The sequence below is a fragment of the Trachypithecus francoisi genome, unplaced genomic scaffold, assembly GCF_009764315.1.
Source record: "Trachypithecus francoisi isolate TF-2019V2 unplaced genomic scaffold, Tfra_2.0 Lachesis_group0, whole genome shotgun sequence".
NCBI classification, from domain to species: domain Eukaryota; kingdom Metazoa; phylum Chordata; class Mammalia; order Primates; family Cercopithecidae; genus Trachypithecus; species Trachypithecus francoisi.
Genome location: NW_022681453.1, coordinates 91815170 through 91837997, shown reverse-complemented (window position 1 = coordinate 91837997; position 22828 = coordinate 91815170). Strand labels below are relative to the sequence as shown.

Sequence of the window (22828 nt, the reverse complement as noted above, 5' to 3'; positions counted from 1 at the left end):
ACTAGGGTTTCAACCACATGCAGGAAATAAATAACGTATATTACCATTACATTCTGATTACAAGAAAAAAGCATAAAAACAAAAGCACATGAGACAGATGTTCCTAGGAACTATTGTGATATCTAAAGCACAAAACATTTAAGGAACATTTCCAAAACAAAATATAGGTCAGAAGTATTTTGAAGCATGTTCTCAGGTTTCCAAAAATGTCAATTAACGTGATAAACATGTATCACATCTACAGAATTTCACAGGTAAAATTGTCGTGTTTGATTATACTGTTTCCTTCCTGAGCATACACAGAAAGAAATACTGTCCTGTGTTTTTGCTTTGCAATTATACCCATTAGTTCATTAGTAAAGAGAAAGGAAAAAATTATATAGTGTTAAAATTTTGTTCTGGTTTGTACTTTCTGGTCTGTATTATTTATTTTGTTTTAGTATTATTCTTGATTGACATTTCATTTCATAATGTATTTCCATTAAAACACACCTACACACACACACAGCCCTGTCCTAAAAGAGGCACAAGGAAGAAAATAAAAGAAAAATGTAAAGAAATAAGGCAATAAAAAGCATTTTAAAAAGTAAATGAAGAAAGAAAAGAGTAAAGAAGGAAGGCAGGGGCATAGAAAGAAGAGGAAAAAAGGAGAGAGAAGAAAAGAGGATGATAGATGAAGGAAGGTGAAAGAGTTAATTCTATTTATGCTGAAAGTTAGAACCTAGGACCTAGTTGGAAGTTACAGGAAGACAGTGATTCCATATGATGTCTTTTCAAACAACTAGAGGTTTACAAAAAGGAATGGATAGCCTTGTGGTATAAGATACTCATTAATGATGGAGCAAAAAATGGATAATAAGTTATCAAAGAGTGTCAAGGGATTTTCTGGATTGCTGGAAAAATATATTAAATGACTTATAAGGTCTATCTTCATACTAAGATTCTCTTGTGTAGCATTCACTATTAAGATTTTCATTGTCACAGCATGTGTATAGGAGTGTGCTCTCATTCTTTGTCTATCTCACTTTCTCACATAAGCATGCATGTACACACAGGGCGTGCACATGCGCACACCCCGATAGGCAAACCTTAATAGATCTAGAATGCTTATAGATGACTGAGAATTAGCATTATTTAATACAGTTTTAGAAACATAACTTTATAACCCATAAGTATTAAATTTTCAAAATAATGCATATTTGTATTTATCCATAGTGTAAATTTGAATAATAGTATTAGGAAAATTTAAAAATAACATTTTCAAAGGCAACAAGGATATTTGTGACATTATTTTATTTCTTGCTTTAATTTTGAGCATAGATTCTAATTTTGAACTTATTACACTAAATTGGAATTCATTTTAGGAGAAAATGTAGTAAAAAATGTGATTTTTCAATTCTTTCTGAGCACTTCGATTTAATATTAAAATTTACCTTCACATCTCTTCATTAAACAATTGCTCAACTCTTGAGATATTTAAAATTGTTATCTTTAAAACAAAGACAATTTCCATTCCATTAATTTATGAGATTGAAATAAGATATACATGCTATAAAATAAATATTTAATAAAAATATTGTCTTGAGTGCAAAATAGCTAACTAGACTAATTTATGATTCCTTCAGGTATCTCCACGTAAGCATAAAAAAAAGTACTTATCTAATTGTGAATGAGGCCTCTGTTGTTAACTTATTCCGCTGTATATTTTTTTCCCTTCAAATTTTTGTTACATAGTGTTTGGAAACCTATTGGAAATGTAGTCATCAAAAAGGTTTATATTTAAAACTATTTCAGCAGTCTGTTCAACAATCTTTTTCTTGAAGGTCAAAGCTAAGATTTTGAAGACTTAAATAAAAATGTGTATCAGAAATAAAATTCTGCTGGAAACTATCCTGAATACATAATTCTTACTCAGGGAATATTGCTTAAGCCTTCAAGTTATTCCATCAGCTTCTGATCTGACAAACTCTAGATTTTATTTTCCTGCTTTTTTCCCCTGACTTTTTAGCATCAGAGATAAAAATCAATAGTTGCTCTTCTGTGTCCTCAAATCAGTTTTCCTCATATGGAAAATAAATGTATATGCTGTATTTTCTGCTTTGTATTCATTAGTTCGAATGTTACCACCATATGTCAGACTCAAATGTTATATCATCCTGAATTATTAAGAAAAAAATCATTAAGTATATTCAAAACGAACTATTTAGCTTTCATATATGGAAGCCTCATTTTAAAATAAAATTCTATATACCGTTGGCCTCTGTGAACACAGAAAGTCCAACATTTGGGGGTGTATATTGACCTGTAAATTGTTTCTCTCCTCTCCTCCAAATCGTTAACCATTTAAAGTGTGAGCTTTATATATATTGATTCAGTTCTTGCATAGTATGTCTCAGAATATCCAAGTTATACGAAGCAGTTTTCTTAATAAAAATTTAACAAAATAAAAAATTTGTGCATGAAGTGTGAAAATTCTAATAGGAAAGTATTGGAAATTTCAACATTAATGATTTCATTGAGTATACAGAATGGAGTATTTTAGCAATTAAAATAATAACGACAGATACTCTTTCAAAATATGGAATTGGCTTTAGTATGCATTGTTAAAAAGAAATAGAATTTTGGAAAATTATGTACATTTTATAGCTATGTAAAATATGTATATTAACATATGAAAGGACGGTGCAAAAGCAAAGAGATTTTAGAGTTTAGCATATTTGGACCCTGAAATCCATTTTTATTTATTATTGTTTTATAAAAGTATAGGATGGAACTCATAAAATTTAGGTGATGTAGGTGTCCTATTAATTGCCCACTGGAGAACTGTAAATAGAAAAATGGTACCTATATTTTTCTCAATAGTCATTCTTTTATGCTGTGGCTATAATTGAATTTCTTTTAAGTTTTGCAAGGATTATAGTGCTGACCTTGAGTGCTAAATCATTATGAAGCAAAATGTAAATTACTGGTAATATTGCTTTAGACATTGTACATTAAACTGAAAATTAACCATAAGATTGTATACATGAAGATGACATTTTCAAAAATTGTAATGAATTGATATGTTTCAATCAACTTCTAATTTGTATGATTTCCCTTCAAAGTTATAATTTATCCATAAAGCATGATGTAATACATTATTATACTATAATTGAAGAATGTTAATGCGGCTTCCAACAGGGACAAATTTATTAAAGGTGGTTTATTAAGAGCAAATGTGTCTTAATTTATATGCTAAATTATCTGAGCACTTTTTCTGTTCCTTTTTTAATGAATTGATTGAGATTTAATTACCGAAGTTGAATTGGATACAACTTTATGTAATAATATTTTCATTTAAATATTCTTCATTTGTTATGCCAAAAATAGTATATATGATTGCAACATAAAGAACATATCTCAGAAACGTCTGTTTTCTTTTGAATCACTAAATTGTGTTCTTTGGTTACCCAAGAGTAGTCTCTTTGTTTAATGTAATAGTGAGAATGAATTTACTAAATACATACACTTTTTCCATTCATTTTATTCCTTGTCAACATAAAAGTCTAATATTTTGGCCTAAAGCTCATAAGTTCTTTTTTTATTTTTAATTGATGCATAAAAGTGGTATATATTTTTAGAGTGCAGTGTAATATTTTGATATATGAATACACTGTGTAATGATGAAATCAAGGTAATTGACATATACATCCCCTCACACATTTTTTTGTTTGAAACATTCAAAATCTTCTAGCTATTTAAAAATATACAATAGCTTATTAGCTATAGTCACCTACAGTGCTGTAGAACACTAGAAGTTATTCCTCTTACCTAGCTGTCATTTGGTATTGCTTAGCTAACTTTTCTTTATCCACTTCCCTCCCCTTCCCAGCCTCTAGTAACCATTATTCTATGCTCTACAATAAGATCAAATATTTTAGCTTTCACAGATGAGTAAGAACATGCAGTACTTATCTTTCTGTGACTTACATATTACATTTAACATAATGGCCTCCAGGCTCATCCATGTTGCCATAAATTACAGAAATTCCTTCTTTTTAACAGTGGAATAGTATTCCATTGTGTGTATATTACACATTTTCATTATTTATTCATCTGTTGATGGAAACTTTGATTGCTTCCATATCTTGGCTATGGTGAATACTGCTGCAATAAACATGATGTGGGGGGCTTAGAGTTGGGGGGGGATATCTTCAACATACTAATTTCATTTCCTCTCGATATATACCCAGTAGCAGGATATCTGGATCATATGATAGTTCTATTGTTAGTTTTTGAAAAGCCTCTATACTATTTTTCATAATGACTGCACTAATTTACATTCCCTCTGGCAGTGGATGAGTTCCATTTTTTCTGTATCCTTACCAGCACTGGTTATTTATTTTCTTTTTGATAATAGCTATCCAAATGGAGTGAGATGATAGTTCACTGTAATTTTGATTTACGTTTTCCTGGTGATTAGTGATGGTGAGCATTTTTTATATATCTATTAGTTGCTTATATGCCTTCCTTTCAGAAATGTATACTTAGATCATTTGCCCATTGTTAAATAGGATTATTTGTTTTTTGTTGTTGAGTGTTTTGAGTTCCTTGTACAGTCTTGATATTCATCCATTATTGAATGATTAGTAGTTTGCAAATATCTTCTCTTGTTCTACAGGTGTTTGTTGACTCTGTTGATTGTTTTCTTTGCTATGCAGAAGCTTTTAGTTTGATACAATCTCATTTGTCTATTTTTGCTTTTGTTTTTGTTACCTATGCTTTTGAGACCTCTTCATAAAATGATTACCTGGACTAATGTCCTGAGGCATTCCCCTAGTGTTTTCCTCAAGCAGTTTTATATTTTTGAGTGTTACATTTAAGTCCTTAACCTATTTACATTGATTTTTGCATATAGTGAGAGATAGGTATCTAGTTTCATTTTCTGCATGTGGATGTACAGTTTTCTCAGCACCATTTATTGAAAAGTTGCCAAAAACATATTGAGGAAAGGAACGTATGTTTTTGGCAACTTTGCCAAAAATCAACTGGCTACAAATGCATAGGTTTATTTCTGTACTCTCTATTCCGTCACATTGGTTTTTAAATGTGTTTCTATGACAGAACCATGCTGCTTTGGTTACTGTATCTTTGCTATATATTTTAAAGTCAGGCAATGTGATGCCTCCAGCTTTTTGTTTTGTTTTGTTTTTCTCTCAAAACTGCTTCAGTTATTTTGGATCTTCTTTGTTTCCATATACATTTTAGGATTTGCTTTTTCTATTTCTGTAAAGAATGTAATTGTTATTTTGGTAGGGGAGGTATGGAATCTAGATTTCTTTGGGTGGTATAGTAATTTAACAATACTAAATATTTGAATCCATGTCTTTACATCTATTTGTTTCCTCTTAAACACTGTTTTATAGTTTTAAAACTATATGAACTATAGTATTTAAAACTATATGAAACAGTGTTTCATCACTGTTTTATAGTTTTTATTATAGATATTTTTCATCACCTTGGTTAAATGTATTCCTAGATATTGTATTTATGTATTGTTGCAGCTATTTTAAATGGGATTGCTTTGTTGATTTTTTTTCAGCACATTTATGACTGTTGTATAGAAATGCCACTGATTTTTGTACATTGATTTTGTATCCTGCAACTTTTCTGAATTTGTTTATTAATTCTAAGAGTTTTTTTGCTAGAGTCTTTACATTTTTCTGTATATAAGATCAGGTCATCCTCAATTAGGGAGAATTTTACTTCCTCCTTTCCAGTTTGGTCACCTTCTCTTTCTTTCTCTTGCTTAACTGTTCTGGCTAGGAATTGCAGTTCTAAGATAAATAAAAAAAAGGCAAAAGTAAACGTCCTTGTATTATTTCAGTTCTTAAAGGAAAATCTTTCAACTTTTCACCATTCAGTATGATGTTGGCTGTGTATTTGTCATATATGGCCTTTATCGTGTTGAGATACATTCCTTCTATACCTAATTTGTAGAAAGTCTATATAATGAAGAGATGTTGATTTTTATCAAATTTTTTTTTGCATCTGTTGAGATAATTATATTTTTGTCCTTCATTCTGTTGAAATGATAGTTAAGAATTGGTATTAGTTCTTCTTTAACAGGGTGGTACAATTCACCAGTGAAGCCATTGTTCCTGGTCTTTTCTCTTTTGGGAGACTTTTTATTACTGGTTCTATCATGTTACTCATTATTGGTCTGTTCAGATTTTCTGTTTCTTCACTGTTCAACCTTGGTAGTTTGTATGTGTTGAAGGATGTATTCATTTCCCCTAGGTTTTGAATTTGTTGGCATTTTGTGGTTTATAACAGTCTCTAATGATCCTTTGTATTCTTGTGGTATCAGTTATAATGTCTTCTTTTTGTTTCAGTTTTATTTATTTGGGTGTTCTTTCTCTTTTTGATTTCTTTCCTGATTTGTTTATTTGGTAACTCAGAAGCATGCTGTTTAATTTCCACGTGTTTGTGTATTTTTTGAGGTTCATCTTATTGATTTCTAGTTTTATTCTATTGTGATCAGAAAAGACACTTGATATTATTTCAGTTTTTATAAACTTGTTGAGACTTGTTTTGTGGCCTAACATGTGGTCTATCCTGGACAATGTTCCATGTGTATGAGAAGAATGTTTATTCTGCAGCTGTTGGATGAAATGTTATGCAACTATTAGTTAGGTCCATTTGGTCTACAATGCTATTTAAATCCAATATTACTTCTTTGATTTTCTGTCTAGATAAGCTGTCTAATGCTGAGAGTAGGGTGTTAAAGTCCGCAACTGCTATTGTACTGGGGTCTGTCTTTCTCTTTAGATCTAATATTTGCTTTATATATCTGGTTGCTACAGTGTTGCGTGCATATATATTTACAGTTGTTACCTCCTCTTGCTGACTTGATTCTTTTATCATTATATAAATGTCTCTTTAAAGTTTCTGACATAAAGTCTATTTTACCTGATGCAAGTGTTGCCTTTTTTTTTTTTTTTTTTTTTTTTTGAGACGGAGTCTCGCTCTGTCTCCCGTGCTAGAGTGCAGTGGCCGGATCTCAGCTCACTGCAAGCTCTGCCTCCAGGGTTTACACCATTCTCCTGCCTCAACCTCCCGAGTAGCTGGGACTACAGGCGCCCTCCACCTCACCCGGCTAGATTTTTTTGTATTTTTTAGTAGAGACGGGCTTTCACCATGTTAGCCAGGATGGTCTCGATCTCCTGACCTCGTGATCCACCCGTCTCGGCCTCCCAAAGTGCTGGGATTACAGGCTTGAGCCACTGCGCCCGGCCAAGTGTAGCTATTCTTGCTTATTTTTGGCTTGCATTTGCATGGAATGTCTTTTTCCATTACTTCACTTTCAGTCTATTTGTGTCTTTACAGTGAAATGAGTTTCTTGTAAACAGTATATAGTTTGGTCTTGTTTTTTTAAGTAGTCTTGTTGTGTCTCTACAGTCTATAGTTAGGGCTTATTTTAAATAGTGAAATATCTGAGTGCTTTTTCTTACATACCACATTATTTCTGTTTTAGCTCACATGACAAACTTTTATTTCCTAGTGACTTCTGTAATTATCTCTCTTTTTAAGAACATATTCTAGTCCAAATATAATGTTCCCATTGAACAGCCAGCAATAATTTTAAATATAGTTTCTAAAGACCTTATTTCCTTAGAAAAACCAAACTTGTCATTCTTACAAATTTAAGAAAATACTTTATCCTTAGAACAAAAAAGCAACCTTCAGAAATAAAATGCCAAACTTTTAATACTTAAGACTTTCTTAGAAATTGAAAGTATGACAGAATCAATTTTTCAAATCTAATTCTCACCTGTGATTGGTACATTTAAGTAGATTTCTGAAAATGAATTGGAAAGATATAATGAGTTTATAATGTAACTTCTAACTTGGAGTTTTTATTTACCTTAATATAGCTGACATTTTTTATATTTTTTCTCCCACAGGAGGAAAAAATCTAGTTCTCAATAACAACGTAATTGCTCATTTGATTTATACTTTAATATGTATATATAACAGCTTCAAAATTATAATACCAATACTAACATCATCAACAATATCATTATTAAAACAGTTTAATAATTGTTAAATAAGAAAAGAGTTTTTCTTAATTATTAAAGCACATCCCATTGATATTTTTGTCAAATCAATGTGTTTAAAGCTATGTTTAACAGTTCCCTCTTGGAGGCTACGTCTTCAATTCTATACAGTATTCTTCATTTTGTGATTCTGTTAATTTTTCAAAATTGTTCTTAAAATTATTTTTAATCACTTATAATATTTTTACCAAGGCAAATATATATTCACAGATGTCCAGTTTCTACCCTTGTAGTGTTTATCCTATTGCCTTTCACCCCTCAAGGGAAACCATTATAATTATTTGTTATTCTTAGATTTATCCTTACATCATTTTTATACATTTTTCTTCACCTTACTTTCTTCAGTTAAAAATATATTCTGAAATAACTCTAGTCTAGTGCTTATAGATAGCCATAATTCCTTTTTACAACTTCATAATTCTCTAGAGGATGTAGCATAGTTTTTCAACCACTCCCTTATTGATGGGCATTTAGATTGTTACAGCCTTTAGAAATAAATCTCCAGGAATAGTATCGTAAATATGTCACTTTGTATTGTGCAGTGTATCTCTGAGAGAGATTCCAAAAAGCCAAAGTGTAAATAAATACATAATTTTTGCTTTAAATCTTTAAGCTTCCCTTCATAAGAGTTGTATCATTTTGCATTACCACCAACAATGTGGTAAAGTGTTGTATCCTATAGCCTAGCTGACAGAGTGTCTTACCAAATTTTTTTTTTTTTTTTTGCCTATCTGTTATGTGAGAAATGGCATATCTATATGTTTTAATTTGGATTTTATTTTTTCTGAATGATTGTTGACTTCTATGTCAAACACTGCTGTTTTTTTTAAAATTAGAATACTTAAAAAGTATTTTCTAAAAGGTGTAAAGAGAAGAATCTGAGATATATATATTTTAGTTATATATTGGAAGCTTAACACAGATTAATTTAGAATTATAATATATAGGAAAATCAAAAGACATGATTCTGAAAGTAACTTCTAAAGTTAAATATTTTAATTTTATTCAGTGTCACAGAAACTATGCAAAAGAAATAATCCTCACTTTCATAAACAATCATTTATTGCAATTATAAAGATTATAATATAAACTTTTATGAAGCCTTAAAATGTCTACAGGAAAGGGAGAAGCCTATAAATGATCTTGTAATTTCAGAGTTTGTTTTTTCCTACAGTAGATTAATATTTGATAAAACATAAGAGCCAAGTGTATTGTATTTCATGTTATAGCTGAAGACCAAAACCATTTTAAAGAAAAATATCCTCCCCTAATAATACCAAAGATGTTGAGTTCTGGCCCTTATTCTTGGAATATCTGAGTTTTTCCTTTGTTCCCTAAGAGTGTTCCTCAATATATTTAATGCCTTATTTGGATTGAATAGAGCATATCCTAAGGCTATCTTATTAATCTGCCTTAAATAAATGGTGTCCTCTTCAACAAGAATTTTATTTTCCTTGGAAGAGAAAATATTAAAGAAAGGTTAATGGAAAATGATTCCTGCCAATTAATTCTTAGTTATTTTCTTTCCTTTCAGCACCTTCCCTGATAGGTGTGTTAAGGAAGGACTGGGCATCCCAAAATAGCATTGCCCTATCATGGCAAGCACCTGCTTTTTCCAATGGAGCCATTCTGGACTACGAGATCAAGTACTATGAGAAAGTAGGTCTTATTTGGAGCTTCCTATAACACTACACATATACGCATATATATGTATATATTAAGCATGTCGTTATACTGTATTATTTTATTTTAAACCTTGTTCTTCTTTGGCCTAACCTCATACCTTCTGTTTCTTTGAATCCTCTCTAACTTACTATTCTGCTTGTAACTTATTAATTAATTTATCTTGTTTTGTGTCATATTAAAGTAGAAAATGTAAGATGTTCATTTCTGTCATGACCTACTCTAGAGAGTATTATAATATTGTAAGAAGTAGTAACTTCTTCAATTTATTCAATTTATAGTTTGGTTACTACAATATTGTTTCTAAAATTCAGTTGGGAAGAAGTTTTAATATTGAATTACTGTAACCTGAAGTGGGTTTTTGTAGCACATATCCTTTGCCAGTAAGTTTAAAGTTACAGTTGGCCATAATTTGGAAAACATTATTTAAGGGATAAATGGAAATAGCATATAAATGAAATACTTTCTTTACATTCAGGTTAGCTATTTTATTTTATAAGAAGCTAGCAAGATAAATTCAGTTGACAAATCCTTATTTATAATAATGGAACCCTTATTTCCATTTTTGTCATACAAAATTGTTCTCAATTAGTATATTTCCCCAAGTATATACTTTATTCCCTTTATTATATTCACGTTCTTTATGCGTTTTTCTCTCACTCCTCACCATTATGATATTCTTGGCATAAATATTACAGCAGACCACATAGTCAATTCTGATATGTCTTACTGTGTTAATACTACTTCTAGAAATTTGCAAAGGGAATGTTAAATAAAAATTTTAATGAAAAAATTATATGTAATATCCAGTGGTATATTACAGTGAGCAGGAACATCTTGCATTTCTGTACCTTACTAGAAGCAAAGGAAATCATAAAGGAATTTAGTCTTCCTCTGAAGAAATTGAGGGCAAGAGGAGAAATAGAACCCCACTTTCTTAGTTTGTTTTGTGGTGCTATAACAGAATACCACAGATGGAGTAATTTATAATAAACAGAAATTTATTGACTTATGGTTCTGGAGACTAAGAAGTCTGAGATTGAGGTCCCAGCATCTGGAAAGGAACTTCTTGGTTAGTCATCCCATTGTGGGAGGGCAAGGCCAGGGTGAGAGAGAAGCAAAAGGAAGCCAAACTCATCTTTTTATTAGGAGCTTACTTCTGCAATATGAAACCCACACCCTTGGTGACACCAGTCTTGCAGATGAAGCCATAACCTTCATGGCCTAATTACCTCTTAAAGTTTCCATCTCTTGATAGTGTTATAATGACAGTCAACTTAAAACATAAGCTTGGTGGGGACATTCAAACCATAACACATAGCTTCCTCTATTCTGCTTCAGAGTAAATCTAGGTTTGATAATGGGAGAGGTAACTTAGTAGCATAGCTGTATCCATTTTTTGTTGCTCTAATAGCTTCAGCATTATGTCGTCAATTAAAAACTGTCATTATCTTTAAGTGACATAGATAAATCCATAGCCTAAGAAAGGACAAATTGACTGAGTTTAAATTGGAATACAGATTCTGCAAATTATCTTGGCTAATATGTGCTCAGAAATCTGCTGGACTAGCCTTTCAAATGTTACAGCCTATAGCACACTGTCACAAGAAAACATATATTTTCTGTTGACTGGTTTAAATATATTTTCATACACTCAAAATTTCTGACTATTTAACAAGCAATGCGCATATATATACAAGCAACTTTTCAGAATCAAAATATTTCTCTGTTTTGTAAGGGTTATATTTTACACACAGAAAATCACTAATGTTATAATCGTTTATACCTTATATGTTTGAGGATGAAAATAACTTGCAATATTTCTAAGTTAGGATACATCATACAGATTTAATAGAAAGAGAACCACATTCATCCAATCAAAATTCTAGAAATCAATATGATTCTAAAAGATAGTAATTAACATAATATTTATGTTCATTCTTATATGTACAACATTTGGCTTTATTACATAGGTTTTATTTTAATGATGGAATAGGTAATGTTATGAAGGAGTTTATTTCGTAAGAAAATAGCAATAACCCACTACTAATGGATTAAACATGGAGCTGGAAGTCAAGGATTTCTAATTCACGTTCGGAGTCTGCCTCTCATTATGCTTATGGCCAAGAAAAAGTCAATTAATCCCCCTATGCCTCAGATTTCATATTTACAACATGGAAATAAAGATATCAACGTTTTTGGCGGGTTGTAAAAATTAGGTATAAATAGACCTAAAGATGAATAACTCTAAGTTAGTATAAAAATCACTTGAGCAAGCATTAAGGAAATATTTGGTAAATAATACAACATAGAATCAGAAAATGATAGCATGGGAATTATGTACAAACTAAATAAAATAATTGTTCTTTCATATATAAATAGACAATATATAAGCAACCAATCAAAAATGTTAGAATGCTAAACTCTGTCAGAGAGAATGTAAAATGATAGCATTGAAATTTTTACCTACTTTGACTTCAGATTCTAACTGTACATTTTACATATCTGTATCTATGACATGGTTTCTCATTCCAAGCAAAGATTTATAACTTATAACTATGGAAAATTGCAATAGAATTCAGTTTAAAGTGCTAATTTCTTTCTTCATTAGTAATCTAAATATTGTTCAGTAAGAAAAGATAAAAAAGAAATATATATATATAAAATATATAATTTCATTTTTGGGACACAAATATTCTCTCATATGTTTATATTTGTCTATTATTATGTAAGTATAGAGAAATACAGAATAGAATAAGATACACACTGGTCTGTTTCAAGTTTTGCCTATTTGGGAGAGTGAGGGAATGAGGTATTTGGACAGAGGCAGAGAAAACAGAGGAAGGTAGCTAGTATAGATAAATATGGATGAATGGATGGATCCTAAATAGCTTTAGTCTGTGTCTTTACTAGTTGTCTGCCCAAAAGCAGATCCAGAGACAAGTATTTGTATGCAAATGATTAAGCAAACTCCCAGGGGAACCGGCGAAAGAATGGGGCCAGCAATACTGTGAAGGAAGGTGTCAATCAAACTGAGTGACAATGAAGGAAGCTCTGGATTCTAAATTATATCTCAGAGTTCATCTTATGAAAACAAAGAATCTGGGCTTCTCTACTCCGGCTTTAGTCAGTTACTGGCTACAGCCTTTGGTGTAAGTACATATATGGTGTGCAAAAAAAAATTCGTAGGCACTTCTCGTTCTCTGCAGTGGCTCCAGTAGCCCGAGTTTAGGTTCTAAAGAAGGCTACAGGTACAAGCTCTTTTTTTTTTTTTTTTTTTTGAGGCAGAGTCTCGCTCTGTCGCCCAGGCTGGAGTGCAGTGGCGCGATCTCGGCTCACTGCAAGCTCCGCCTCCCGGGTTCACGCCATTCTCCTGCCTCAGCCTCCTGAGTAGCTGGGACTACAGGCGCCCGCCACCGCGCCCGGCTAATTTTTTTTTTAGTATTTTTAGTAGAGACGGGGTTTCACCATGGTCTCGATCTCCTGACCTTGTGATCCGCCCGCCTCGGCCTCCCAAAGTGCTGGGATTACAGGCGTGAGCCACCGCGCCCGGCCAGGTACAAGCTCTTAAACACAAAACACATAAGCTGGCAAATGGAAAGAGGAACATGTAAAAGTGATCCAAGTTGATTTGCTGGAGCACTAACTATTAAAAAAGATAGCTAAATTCTTAAAGAACTATTGGAGAATTAATGCTTGGCTCATTGTACTATTTATATACTCTTCAGTCTTTAATATTGGTGCCATGTTGTTAAAAAATTGCATTTCATTTCAATCAGTTATTCTGTATTGCTATACACATAATTGATCCACGAAATATCCGTATTTACACAATTCTTTGAGGAATTCATGCTGTTTAAAGTTTTTATTTCAAATGCATTTTTCTGCAAATCAGGAAATAAGTTAACCTGCTTGGAATGTGAAGTGTCTGCAAATACCTGAGGTTAAACAACATACTATTGTTATCAGTGATCTTTGCTCAGAGAGTGCGATATTTTAGAAAAAAAGCACTGGTTTGAGTATTCAAATATTTGAGTTTGGCTCAGATCTCAGCTTTTATAGTTCTGTTTTCTCATCTGTAAAATAAGGACCTAGAAAGATCTAGATCTAGGTAATCTTTTACAGTTCTAGCTATTGTCAAATGCTAATGTTTGTGTATGTACTGTTATATAGATCAATTATCTTAATGTTATCCCATCCCTCAGATAACTATGGTTTTTCATTGAAATCTACTGAAATTACACACACACACACACACACACACACACACACTCTTTAAAATACCTCACCATAGAAAGCGGTATTCTTAACATCATAATTATATGTAGAAATTAAGACCCTGGCATTATTCTCTTTGTGTGTGTGTGATGTGTCTGAGTGTGTCTGTGGTATGTGTGTCTGCATGTTTGTTTATTAAGAGTGATATGTGAGAAAGAAAACATATTGCTTTGTGGGTTATAATTAGTTAGATATTCCTTAGTCAGTTAATTACATTCCCTAATTTTAAAGTCACTTTTCTTTTTCATACTCAGTCTTTCCTTTTTTTTTTTTTTTTTTTTTGAGACGGAGTCTCGCTCTGTCGCCCAGGCTGGAGTGCAGTGGCCGGATCTCAGCTCACTGCAAGCTCCGCCTCCCGGGTTTACGCCATTCATCTGCCTCAGCCTCCTGAGTAGCTGGGACTACAGGCGCCTGCCAACTCGCCCGGCTAGTTTTTTTTTTTTTTTTTTAGTAGAGACGGGTTTCGCTGTGTTAGCCAGGATGGTCTCGATGTCCTGACCTCGCGATCCACCCGTCTCGGCCTCCCAAAGTGCTGGGATTATAGGCTTGAGCCACCGCGCCCGGCCCATACTCAGTCTTTCATTTTCCTTTAACTCAAGTGAATACAACTTGACTATGAAAAGGCACTTTAAAATAATAAGGGAAGTCAAGATAAGTTACAAAACTTTTTATTTTTATTTTACTTACTAATAATGCTTTTCTCCAATAGGCTCTCCAGTAGTGCCCATTCTTATAATGAGGGAACTGAGATATCATCTGCTCCCAACTTCTCAGTCTTCCCCTTCAAAACAGTCCAAACCCTCTTCTATTCATATTGAAGAGCAAGCATACCCTTTGCTTTGTTTGTTTTGTGATGCTATACAATAATATCTGAGACTGGGTAATTTACAAGAAACAGAAATTTATTTCTCACAGTTCTAGAGGCTGGGAAGATCCAGGTGCCAGTAGGTTTGGTGTCTGGTGAGTGCCCCCTCCTCATTTCCAAGATGGCTCCTTGAATGCCATATCCTCCACAGGGGAGAAATGCTATTCCTCACCCAACAGAAGAGGAGAAGAGCAAAGAGAGGGGAAGGGGAGAGCCATACTTGCCTTTTCATAAAGCACCAATCCCACCCAAGAGGGCGTAGCCTTCATGGCCTAATGATCTCTTAAGGGTTCCACCTATTAATACTGTTACAATGACAATTAAATTTCAAAATGAGGCCAGGCATGGTGGCTCATGCCTGTAATCCTAGCACTTTGGGAGGACGTTCCAGTCATAGCACCCTTCTCTTATCTGTGTTCCCTTCTGTCCTTAACCTTTGTGTTCACATTCTTATTTTTCCTCCTGTGCCCTATTTTCCTTTCTCCTCCCTACTTTTCCCTCTTTCCTTCCCTTTTTTTCTCTGCCCAAGCAAGGCACACTTCCTTCTCTTGCTTCTTTGTTATTTCATTATTCTCTCAGTCCGTTTGGGCTACTATGATAAAAACTAATAAACTATGTGGCTTATAAACAATAGACAATTATTTGCCATAGTTTTGGAAACCAGGAAGTTCAAGACCAAGGCGCCAGAATGATAAAAACTAATAAACTATGTGGCTTATAAACAATAGACAATTATTTGCCATAGTTTTGGAAACCAGGAAGTTCAAGACCAAGGCGCCAGAAGCTTTGGCATGGGGTGAGGGACTATTCAGGTTCATAGACAGTGGTTTTCTCACTGTGTCCTCACATGGCAGAGGGGAAGGGAGTTCTCTGAGGTCTCTTTTATAAGGGCAGTAATCCCATTCATGAGGGCTCTACCCCCAATCACCTAATCACCTCCCAAAGACCTCACCTCCAAATGCCATGACCTTGGAAGTGATTATTTCAACATATGAATTTTGGAAGGACATAAACATTCAGACTCTAACAGTTATATTTACCAAGATTAGTCTTAATCAGAGTTATTTATTTGTGGATCTGGACTCCCCCCAGTAGTTTACGAGTCCCTGAAGAAAAGAGGTGATTTCAACCCTCAATCCTTGCCTAACACAGCTATTTCCTTCCAATAACATTCTAGCTGAATTAATAAAATTCTCTCTTTGTTCAGAACTCATTCCCAGGAAATTAAGATATCATGCAGCCACTGTAAAATTACTTCTAACAACTTTTTTTTAAAGGCAGAAAAAAAAGAAAGAAAGCCAGCAAGACTTTCTGTTTCTACCTGTTCATAAGAGATACCTATATACATATGTCTATCAGCTGAGAGACCATTCTGTTAAGGACAAGAATGTAAGCTCATGAGGGCAAGGATTTATTTTGTTCACTTTCCTATCCTTAGTGCTCAGAGAGGCACATAGATGGTAATTAATAGATACCGATTGTTGACCGATTATATGCCAGGTAATCCTTTAAGTTTTTTGCAAGGACTAACTGATTTACTCCTAACAACAAATGTTTGAGGAAAATAATGTTATTCTTCCCATTTTACAGATGAAGAAACTAAGGCACAAGAAGTTTAAGTATCTTTACCAAAATCACACAGCCAGTAAGTGGGTGTTAAAGCTGGCCATCCTACCTTACATCACAGCGGATGTCTCAGAAAGTCAGTGCTTTCTGCTGATGCTGATTTTCTAGGTTCCCTGAGGCCAAACACTTCATTACTCTCTCATGCCAATTTTGCATCTGCAAAATGGTAGGAATGAAACATACCTATCTCACCAGGGTGTTGTTCAGCTCCACTAATTATCAACTGGTAACCCATTTTGCAAACATGAATCCCCTCGTAACAGTTCATTATTCTCACATCCACTATTTTAAGACACCGTGACTGTTAAAGTCTTTTTTTCTCAAAGTATTCTTGTTAATTTTTATCACAGTCAGCAGTTTTTAGATTTTAAGAAGACTCATCACGAAAAAGGTAGCATTTCTTATATCCAGATGGCCAATAATTATTTATATGAAACGATGAATTAATATAACCTGCACGTGTTTCACCTAGTTCACAGATTATAGAAAAACTATCTTTGCTTTTTAATTAAAAATAAATAATTTTGTGACACTGAGGACAGTGTATTATTAAAACTGTAAGGACATTTTTGGAAAGCTTTTCGGTATGGGAAATACCTTTATCAATCAGGGAAGATTTAAAGTAGCCTCTTTTAAAAGAAGGTTGAAATCTTGGTGTCTTTTCTGAAAGTCTCATACTCCTCAATATCACGCTCTGCAGAGTAAGTCTTTTTTTTTTCTTCCTCCCTAATCCTCTTATTCTACTTTCTCAGTATAGTTTTTCCACAGATAACAACCTAATAATTACCCGTCATTTATCTCAAGATAGATAATCAGTAACATGCATCTTTGTATAAAAATATATAAAGCAATTATTGTAACAATAATCAACATAAGAAAGAAAAACAATCCTTCCTTCTTATATGCTACTCAATATACATTCCTCATTTTCTTTTGTTGTATTTCCTTTACTTAAGTGTTTGCCCAAGGGAGGAAGAGAATTTTATCTTTACTTCCAGGAAAGCTACTCTTACCTCCATCCATTATTTAGGTACAGACACACATCTTTGTTCTCTGCCTGTTCCTTCCCCCGTGACTATCTAATTTATACATTTTGTAAATATTAATGTAAACTATCATATAAAGTTAAATGTGGTTATTATACAAGGAACTAAGAAAAGGAAACTGTATATGGATCACATGGGGATCTTGCTGAAATGCAGATTGTAATACATTTGATTGGGCAGATGAGTAGTGTTAGAGGTGGTAACATGAGATTTTGGATTCCTAGCAAACTCCTAGGTGATACCAGCATTGCTCTGAGCTGTCAGTCTCTAGAAGACCTACTTCTCCTTCACCTCATTTAATCGAGTGTTGATAAAGGGGAAAATAATCTCAATATCCTCAACATAGACGTGAACTTACTTGCTGTGTCTCTATAACTGGCTAGCATCTCTGTAGATTTTACATGATTTGTAGATGTTTTTGATCTGTAGATGTTACATGACATCAGAACCGCAAGTATTTTTTTTTTTTTTTTTTTTTTTTTTTTTTTGAGACGGAGTCTCGCTCTGTCGCCCAGGCTGGAGTGCAGTGGCCGGATCTCAGCTCACTGCAAGCTCCGCCTCCCGGGTTTAGGCCATTCTCCTGCCTCAGCCTCCGAGTAGCTGGGACTACAGGCGCCCGCCACCGCGCCCGGCTAGTTTTTTGTATTTTTTAGTAGAGACGGGGTTTCACCGTGTTAGCCAGGATGGTCTCGATCTCCTGACCTCGTGATCCGCCCGTCTCGGCCTCCCAAAGTGCTGGGATTACAGGCTTGAGCCACCGCGCCCGGCCAGAACCGCAAGTATTAATCTGAAGCAAAATGCAGTGAATAAAGGCCCAAGTCCATTTTGGATACAATTCAGTGTTTATAATGGAATCAGCAAGTTCCTGAACTAGTAACTAATGTTTTTATGGTTTTTTTATTCCGTAATTATTTATTGCAGTGTCCACCACAGAGAAATTAGATGGGAGCATTCGGTACTAATTAAAACAGCATTACCTGAAGGAAAATGGACAGCAAGGGAATTTACTGATACAAACACTCATTATAAAGGTTTTATATCCAATTTCCATGTTGTTCAGCAAGCATCACATTCTCTGTGGAAGCTTGTCTGGCTTAGTAAGCCCAGAGAGGATCATAGTGCCTACAGCAGAGATTCTCATGGTAGCAAGACTCTGACTGGGGCCAATACAGCATCCACAGCAGCATCTGTATGGTATACCTTTATCAAATAGGAAGAAATTAAAAATACATTGACACTAACACTGCAGAGTCTGCAAACACAAGACAACTACAAATAACTGCTAACTATACCTCTAAAGTGTCTCCTGTTTTATAAAAGTTATTCTATCTTTGGTTTGGTTTGAAGAATGGATTTGTTTAAAATTATAGAATCTGCATTTAGTGTATTAAAGATTTGTACATCCAAGAAAGGAAAAAATAGTTGGCAAAACTACGGACTCTGAATAAACTTCATTTAAACTTTTGAATATGCTATAGGGGAAAAGAAACATCTTTCTTTTCTATCTCTAGGCTCATAACTGAGGTCCTTATAAAAACCGATTAAGAAGAGACAAGCCTACAAATTTATTTAATATAAGCTTTACATAGGCCAGGAGTCTTCAGATACAGAGGCCCAAAGAAATAGAGAAGCCTATGTATTTTTATGCTTAGGTTTGAACAAAAGTGGACAGTTGTACAGAAGTGTGATTAAACAAAGGGATATGATCCAATGGTAATAAAATCGGGGAGAGTCGCTTACCAAGACCTACTGTTCAGATTGTTTTTTATATATTTGTGTCTTTATTGATAAGGATGTTCTTTCCTCTGGGCATAGGGACAGCACCTCTCGAATGAGAGGCTCTCGACTTGATTCAGAGGAGGAGGGCAGGGGAAAGTCAAAGGGTGATCTTTCTACTTTTGCTGTTTGCTCAAATTCCAAGGTGCCATATTTGGGGATAGCATGTTTTGAACCCCATCAATATCTAAATTGATAGACTGAAATAAAGGTTATGACTATCAAAAGTTTATGTTCTGGTTACAAGAAAACAAAACCCTCTTTACTACTATTCAGAGGGCTGGAATTCTTTTCGTGATATGGAATCATATTGTAGAATTTCAGTCCCAGCCTGATCTTGTGTACAACTAGGTAAGGCTACATAATTAATCCCACTTCTGCTAAATTGCCATATTTCAGTCAGTTCCAAGTTACACCTTTTAATTCAGTTTCAAATTCTAACCTCATATTCAGTTGCTTCCATGTTCCTAGTCATACATTTCTGAATTTGCTTCCTCACCACTTTTCCTGAATTCCATGTCTTTATCTCTTTTTCGATGAGGTTAGAATAAATAATCTAAGTTGTTTTCCAATTCTGAGCGTCCACGACTGCAGAATCTTATTTTCATTTTGTTATGCTTTGCTATGCAAGGTGATAGAAAAAAATCAAAGAAGACTAAAGAATGAATGAGACATTTGATGTTTTCAGTGAAAATATGATATATATAGATATGTATAAATTTAAAATGACAGAGAAGTAAGGATGAAACAGTAATTCAATTTCTTCAGCAATCTGGAAATCTACATATACTATCAAGTTTTGCATTTGTAAGAAAAGAGAAAAAATATAAAGCTATTTTAAGTGATTATTTACTTCTAAAAAATGTCCACTTTCTCTTAAAGAATCTGTACTGTTTGGAGGAAAGAAAATAATACAGTGTGGGATATACTTGGGGAGTCCAGAGGTTATGTTATCTGCAATATTAAATTGTCAGAGATCACCATGTCCCCTTTAAGCATTTGGGCTAATACCTACCAAGAATCAGTGTAGCTTGGGATTATTAGTATTTTATTTATTTATTTATTTATTTTTAAATATCTTCTGGGGAGGAACAAGGACATAAATTCAAAATTCCTCTAAATTTCTGCTCTAGTTTGGTGAAAATCAAAGAAACAAAACTCACAGACACAATTTCTTAAAAATGTAACATTGCCATGAATTCACAGTGCAGGCAGCCTTCAAAAAACTACTCCTCCAGCAATGAAAAATGTAAATATAATGTTGCTACTTTTGAAAGCCTGTGACCAAAAGGTGACTGAAGCAGGTCTCAACTGATAGGGGTTTATTTTGCCAAGGCTGAGGATGCACCTAGGGAAAAAAACACAGCCATAGGAGCATCTGTGACCTGAGTTTTTCCCAAAGAGGGTTTTGGGAACCTAAGTATTTACAGGGGAAAGAACAAGCAGGAGGGAGAAAAGGGGAAAGAGGGTAGGCAGTGAGGCAGATTGTTACATTCCTATGAGGCTGTGATTAGCCCCAATAAATCTACATTTTATGTGTGACAACAGGGAGTAAAGGAAAAGTCAATTATATATTGTCTTGGTTAGTAAATCTACATTTTACATAAGATAAACTAAGCATGTGAAGAGGGTGCAACGGAAATGAGGCTATGCTACAAGGTTGTGAAATTACAATTCTCTGCCTGGGAACTAAAGGAAAGCAGTTTTTGCATGGCTCAGTTCCCAAGCTTTACCTTCCCTTTGGCATGGTGAGTTTGGGGTCCTGAGATTATTTTTTCTTTCACAAGTCAAAAGTACAAGGCAGGCACCTAATTTACCATCCCAAAATGATGAAGGACTAAATACCTAAAGATAAATCTTACTAGTTTTTAAATATAAATTTCAAGATAAGAGCTGCAACTAGATTATGTTATCTAATCCTTAGCAAATTTTTCTTTGATAACTAGCCTTACCAAAGAGTTGACTGAGTAGTATTCCCTGGAGACAAATGCAAGATGTGTTCATTTCAGATGCAATTAAAAATGCTACCATATCTGTGCCTATTCCTTACACAATCACTATTTGGGGCTACAAGTACAAACAGATTTATCAAATCATTTACTTTTTTGCTTCTGATACTCTACTGCTACTCCCTTCAATCTGAAAATCTTAAGAAAATCTACATATTGAACAAAGATGCATTTATTTCTTCCAAGGATTTTGAAACCTATGAAAAACTGTGAAGTTTATATTAAGAAATTTCCTAAAAATGGTGAGGTAGCTTTTTACCGAGTTGCATTGTTTGACTCCATTTATCTTCAGGAACCATAGTAGAGGAAACATATACCATACAGAGGGTAAGGCAGAGTAGCAACTTACCTTAGTAGCTATCAGAAATTTAGTCGGGTTTCCTTATAGAGATATTCTCCTCCAAGAAATGCTTCTGAAAAAAGTGTATGTATATATGTGCGTGTGTGTGTGTGTGTGTCTAAACTGTGCGTTTTAAAGCACAATTATTATTAGGCTCTATAGCTTTCAGAATATTATATTATAAAGAAAATGCAATCTTTTAACAGGAATTTTCCTTAAGAAACATGTGAGCAGCTCTGTTTTCCTGCTAATTTGACTTGATTTGCAAATTTTTACTACCAGAGGGAAAGTCTAACTTCCAGGATTGTAGTATATTCAGCATTAGGAATTGTGGCCTCTTGGATAAAGGGAACTCATGTTTATTTTAGGGCCAGGATCTGATTTTCTTGAATAAACCAGAAATAGAATAAAAAATGAGTTGGATGATAAAATGTTTGCACATTTGTAATCCTTGAAACAAATTTTTGGTCTTGAATGTATAGAACAAAATCTTAATACTTCAAATGTATTATGAAAAAGACAAAAATAATACTAATATTTCCTGAGTGCATTTCATTGATGTTGACTCATATTAACACGAGCTAATTAGCTGCTAACCAATTGAGTAACACTGACCTACTTCATCATTATCAATTAGATTTTAGCCACCTGTCAATTTAATAAGAAACTCTAATAAAAATATAGTTTAATATTGATGGAACACTAAAAGTGGATAGACCATTGCAATTTCATTTTTCTTTTTCTCATTTAATATTTGGTGGCTCTTTAATGGATTCACATTGACATTTTTGAAGTAAGGTATCTGTTAAATAAGAACAAAAATGTACTATAATTTAAAATCATAAACTGGTTTAAATCAAATTGAACTGTCTAGTTCTATTATCAGCTCTGTCTCTAACTAGTTGTAGACCTTGAACAAATCTTTAAACTTCTCTTTGCTTCAACTTCTGCTTATTTTTATGCGCCTTTTCAGCTACTGGAGAATCAAAGTAAGTAATTCTCTAGTCATCGTGAATTTTGACAGGCCTATGTTAGAATTCAGGCTTTGACACTAATTAGCTGTGTGACCAAGCCTTCTATGGGTCTCACAGGCCAACCCTAGGATA

At 33.7% G+C, this 22828-nt stretch overlaps 1 protein-coding gene across 1 annotated transcript in view; it reads left to right on the top strand.

Annotated features, from left to right (window-relative positions):
• EPHA6 (EPH receptor A6) overlaps nt 1-22828 on the top strand; it is a 941507-nt gene that overhangs the window by 573603 nt on the left and 345076 nt on the right. Inside the window, exon 6 of the mRNA XM_033211549.1 lies at nt 9634-9758. Within this exon, the coding sequence (XP_033067440.1) occupies nt 9634-9758 (125 nt within the window). The remainder of the gene's footprint in view (nt 1-9633; nt 9759-22828) is intronic.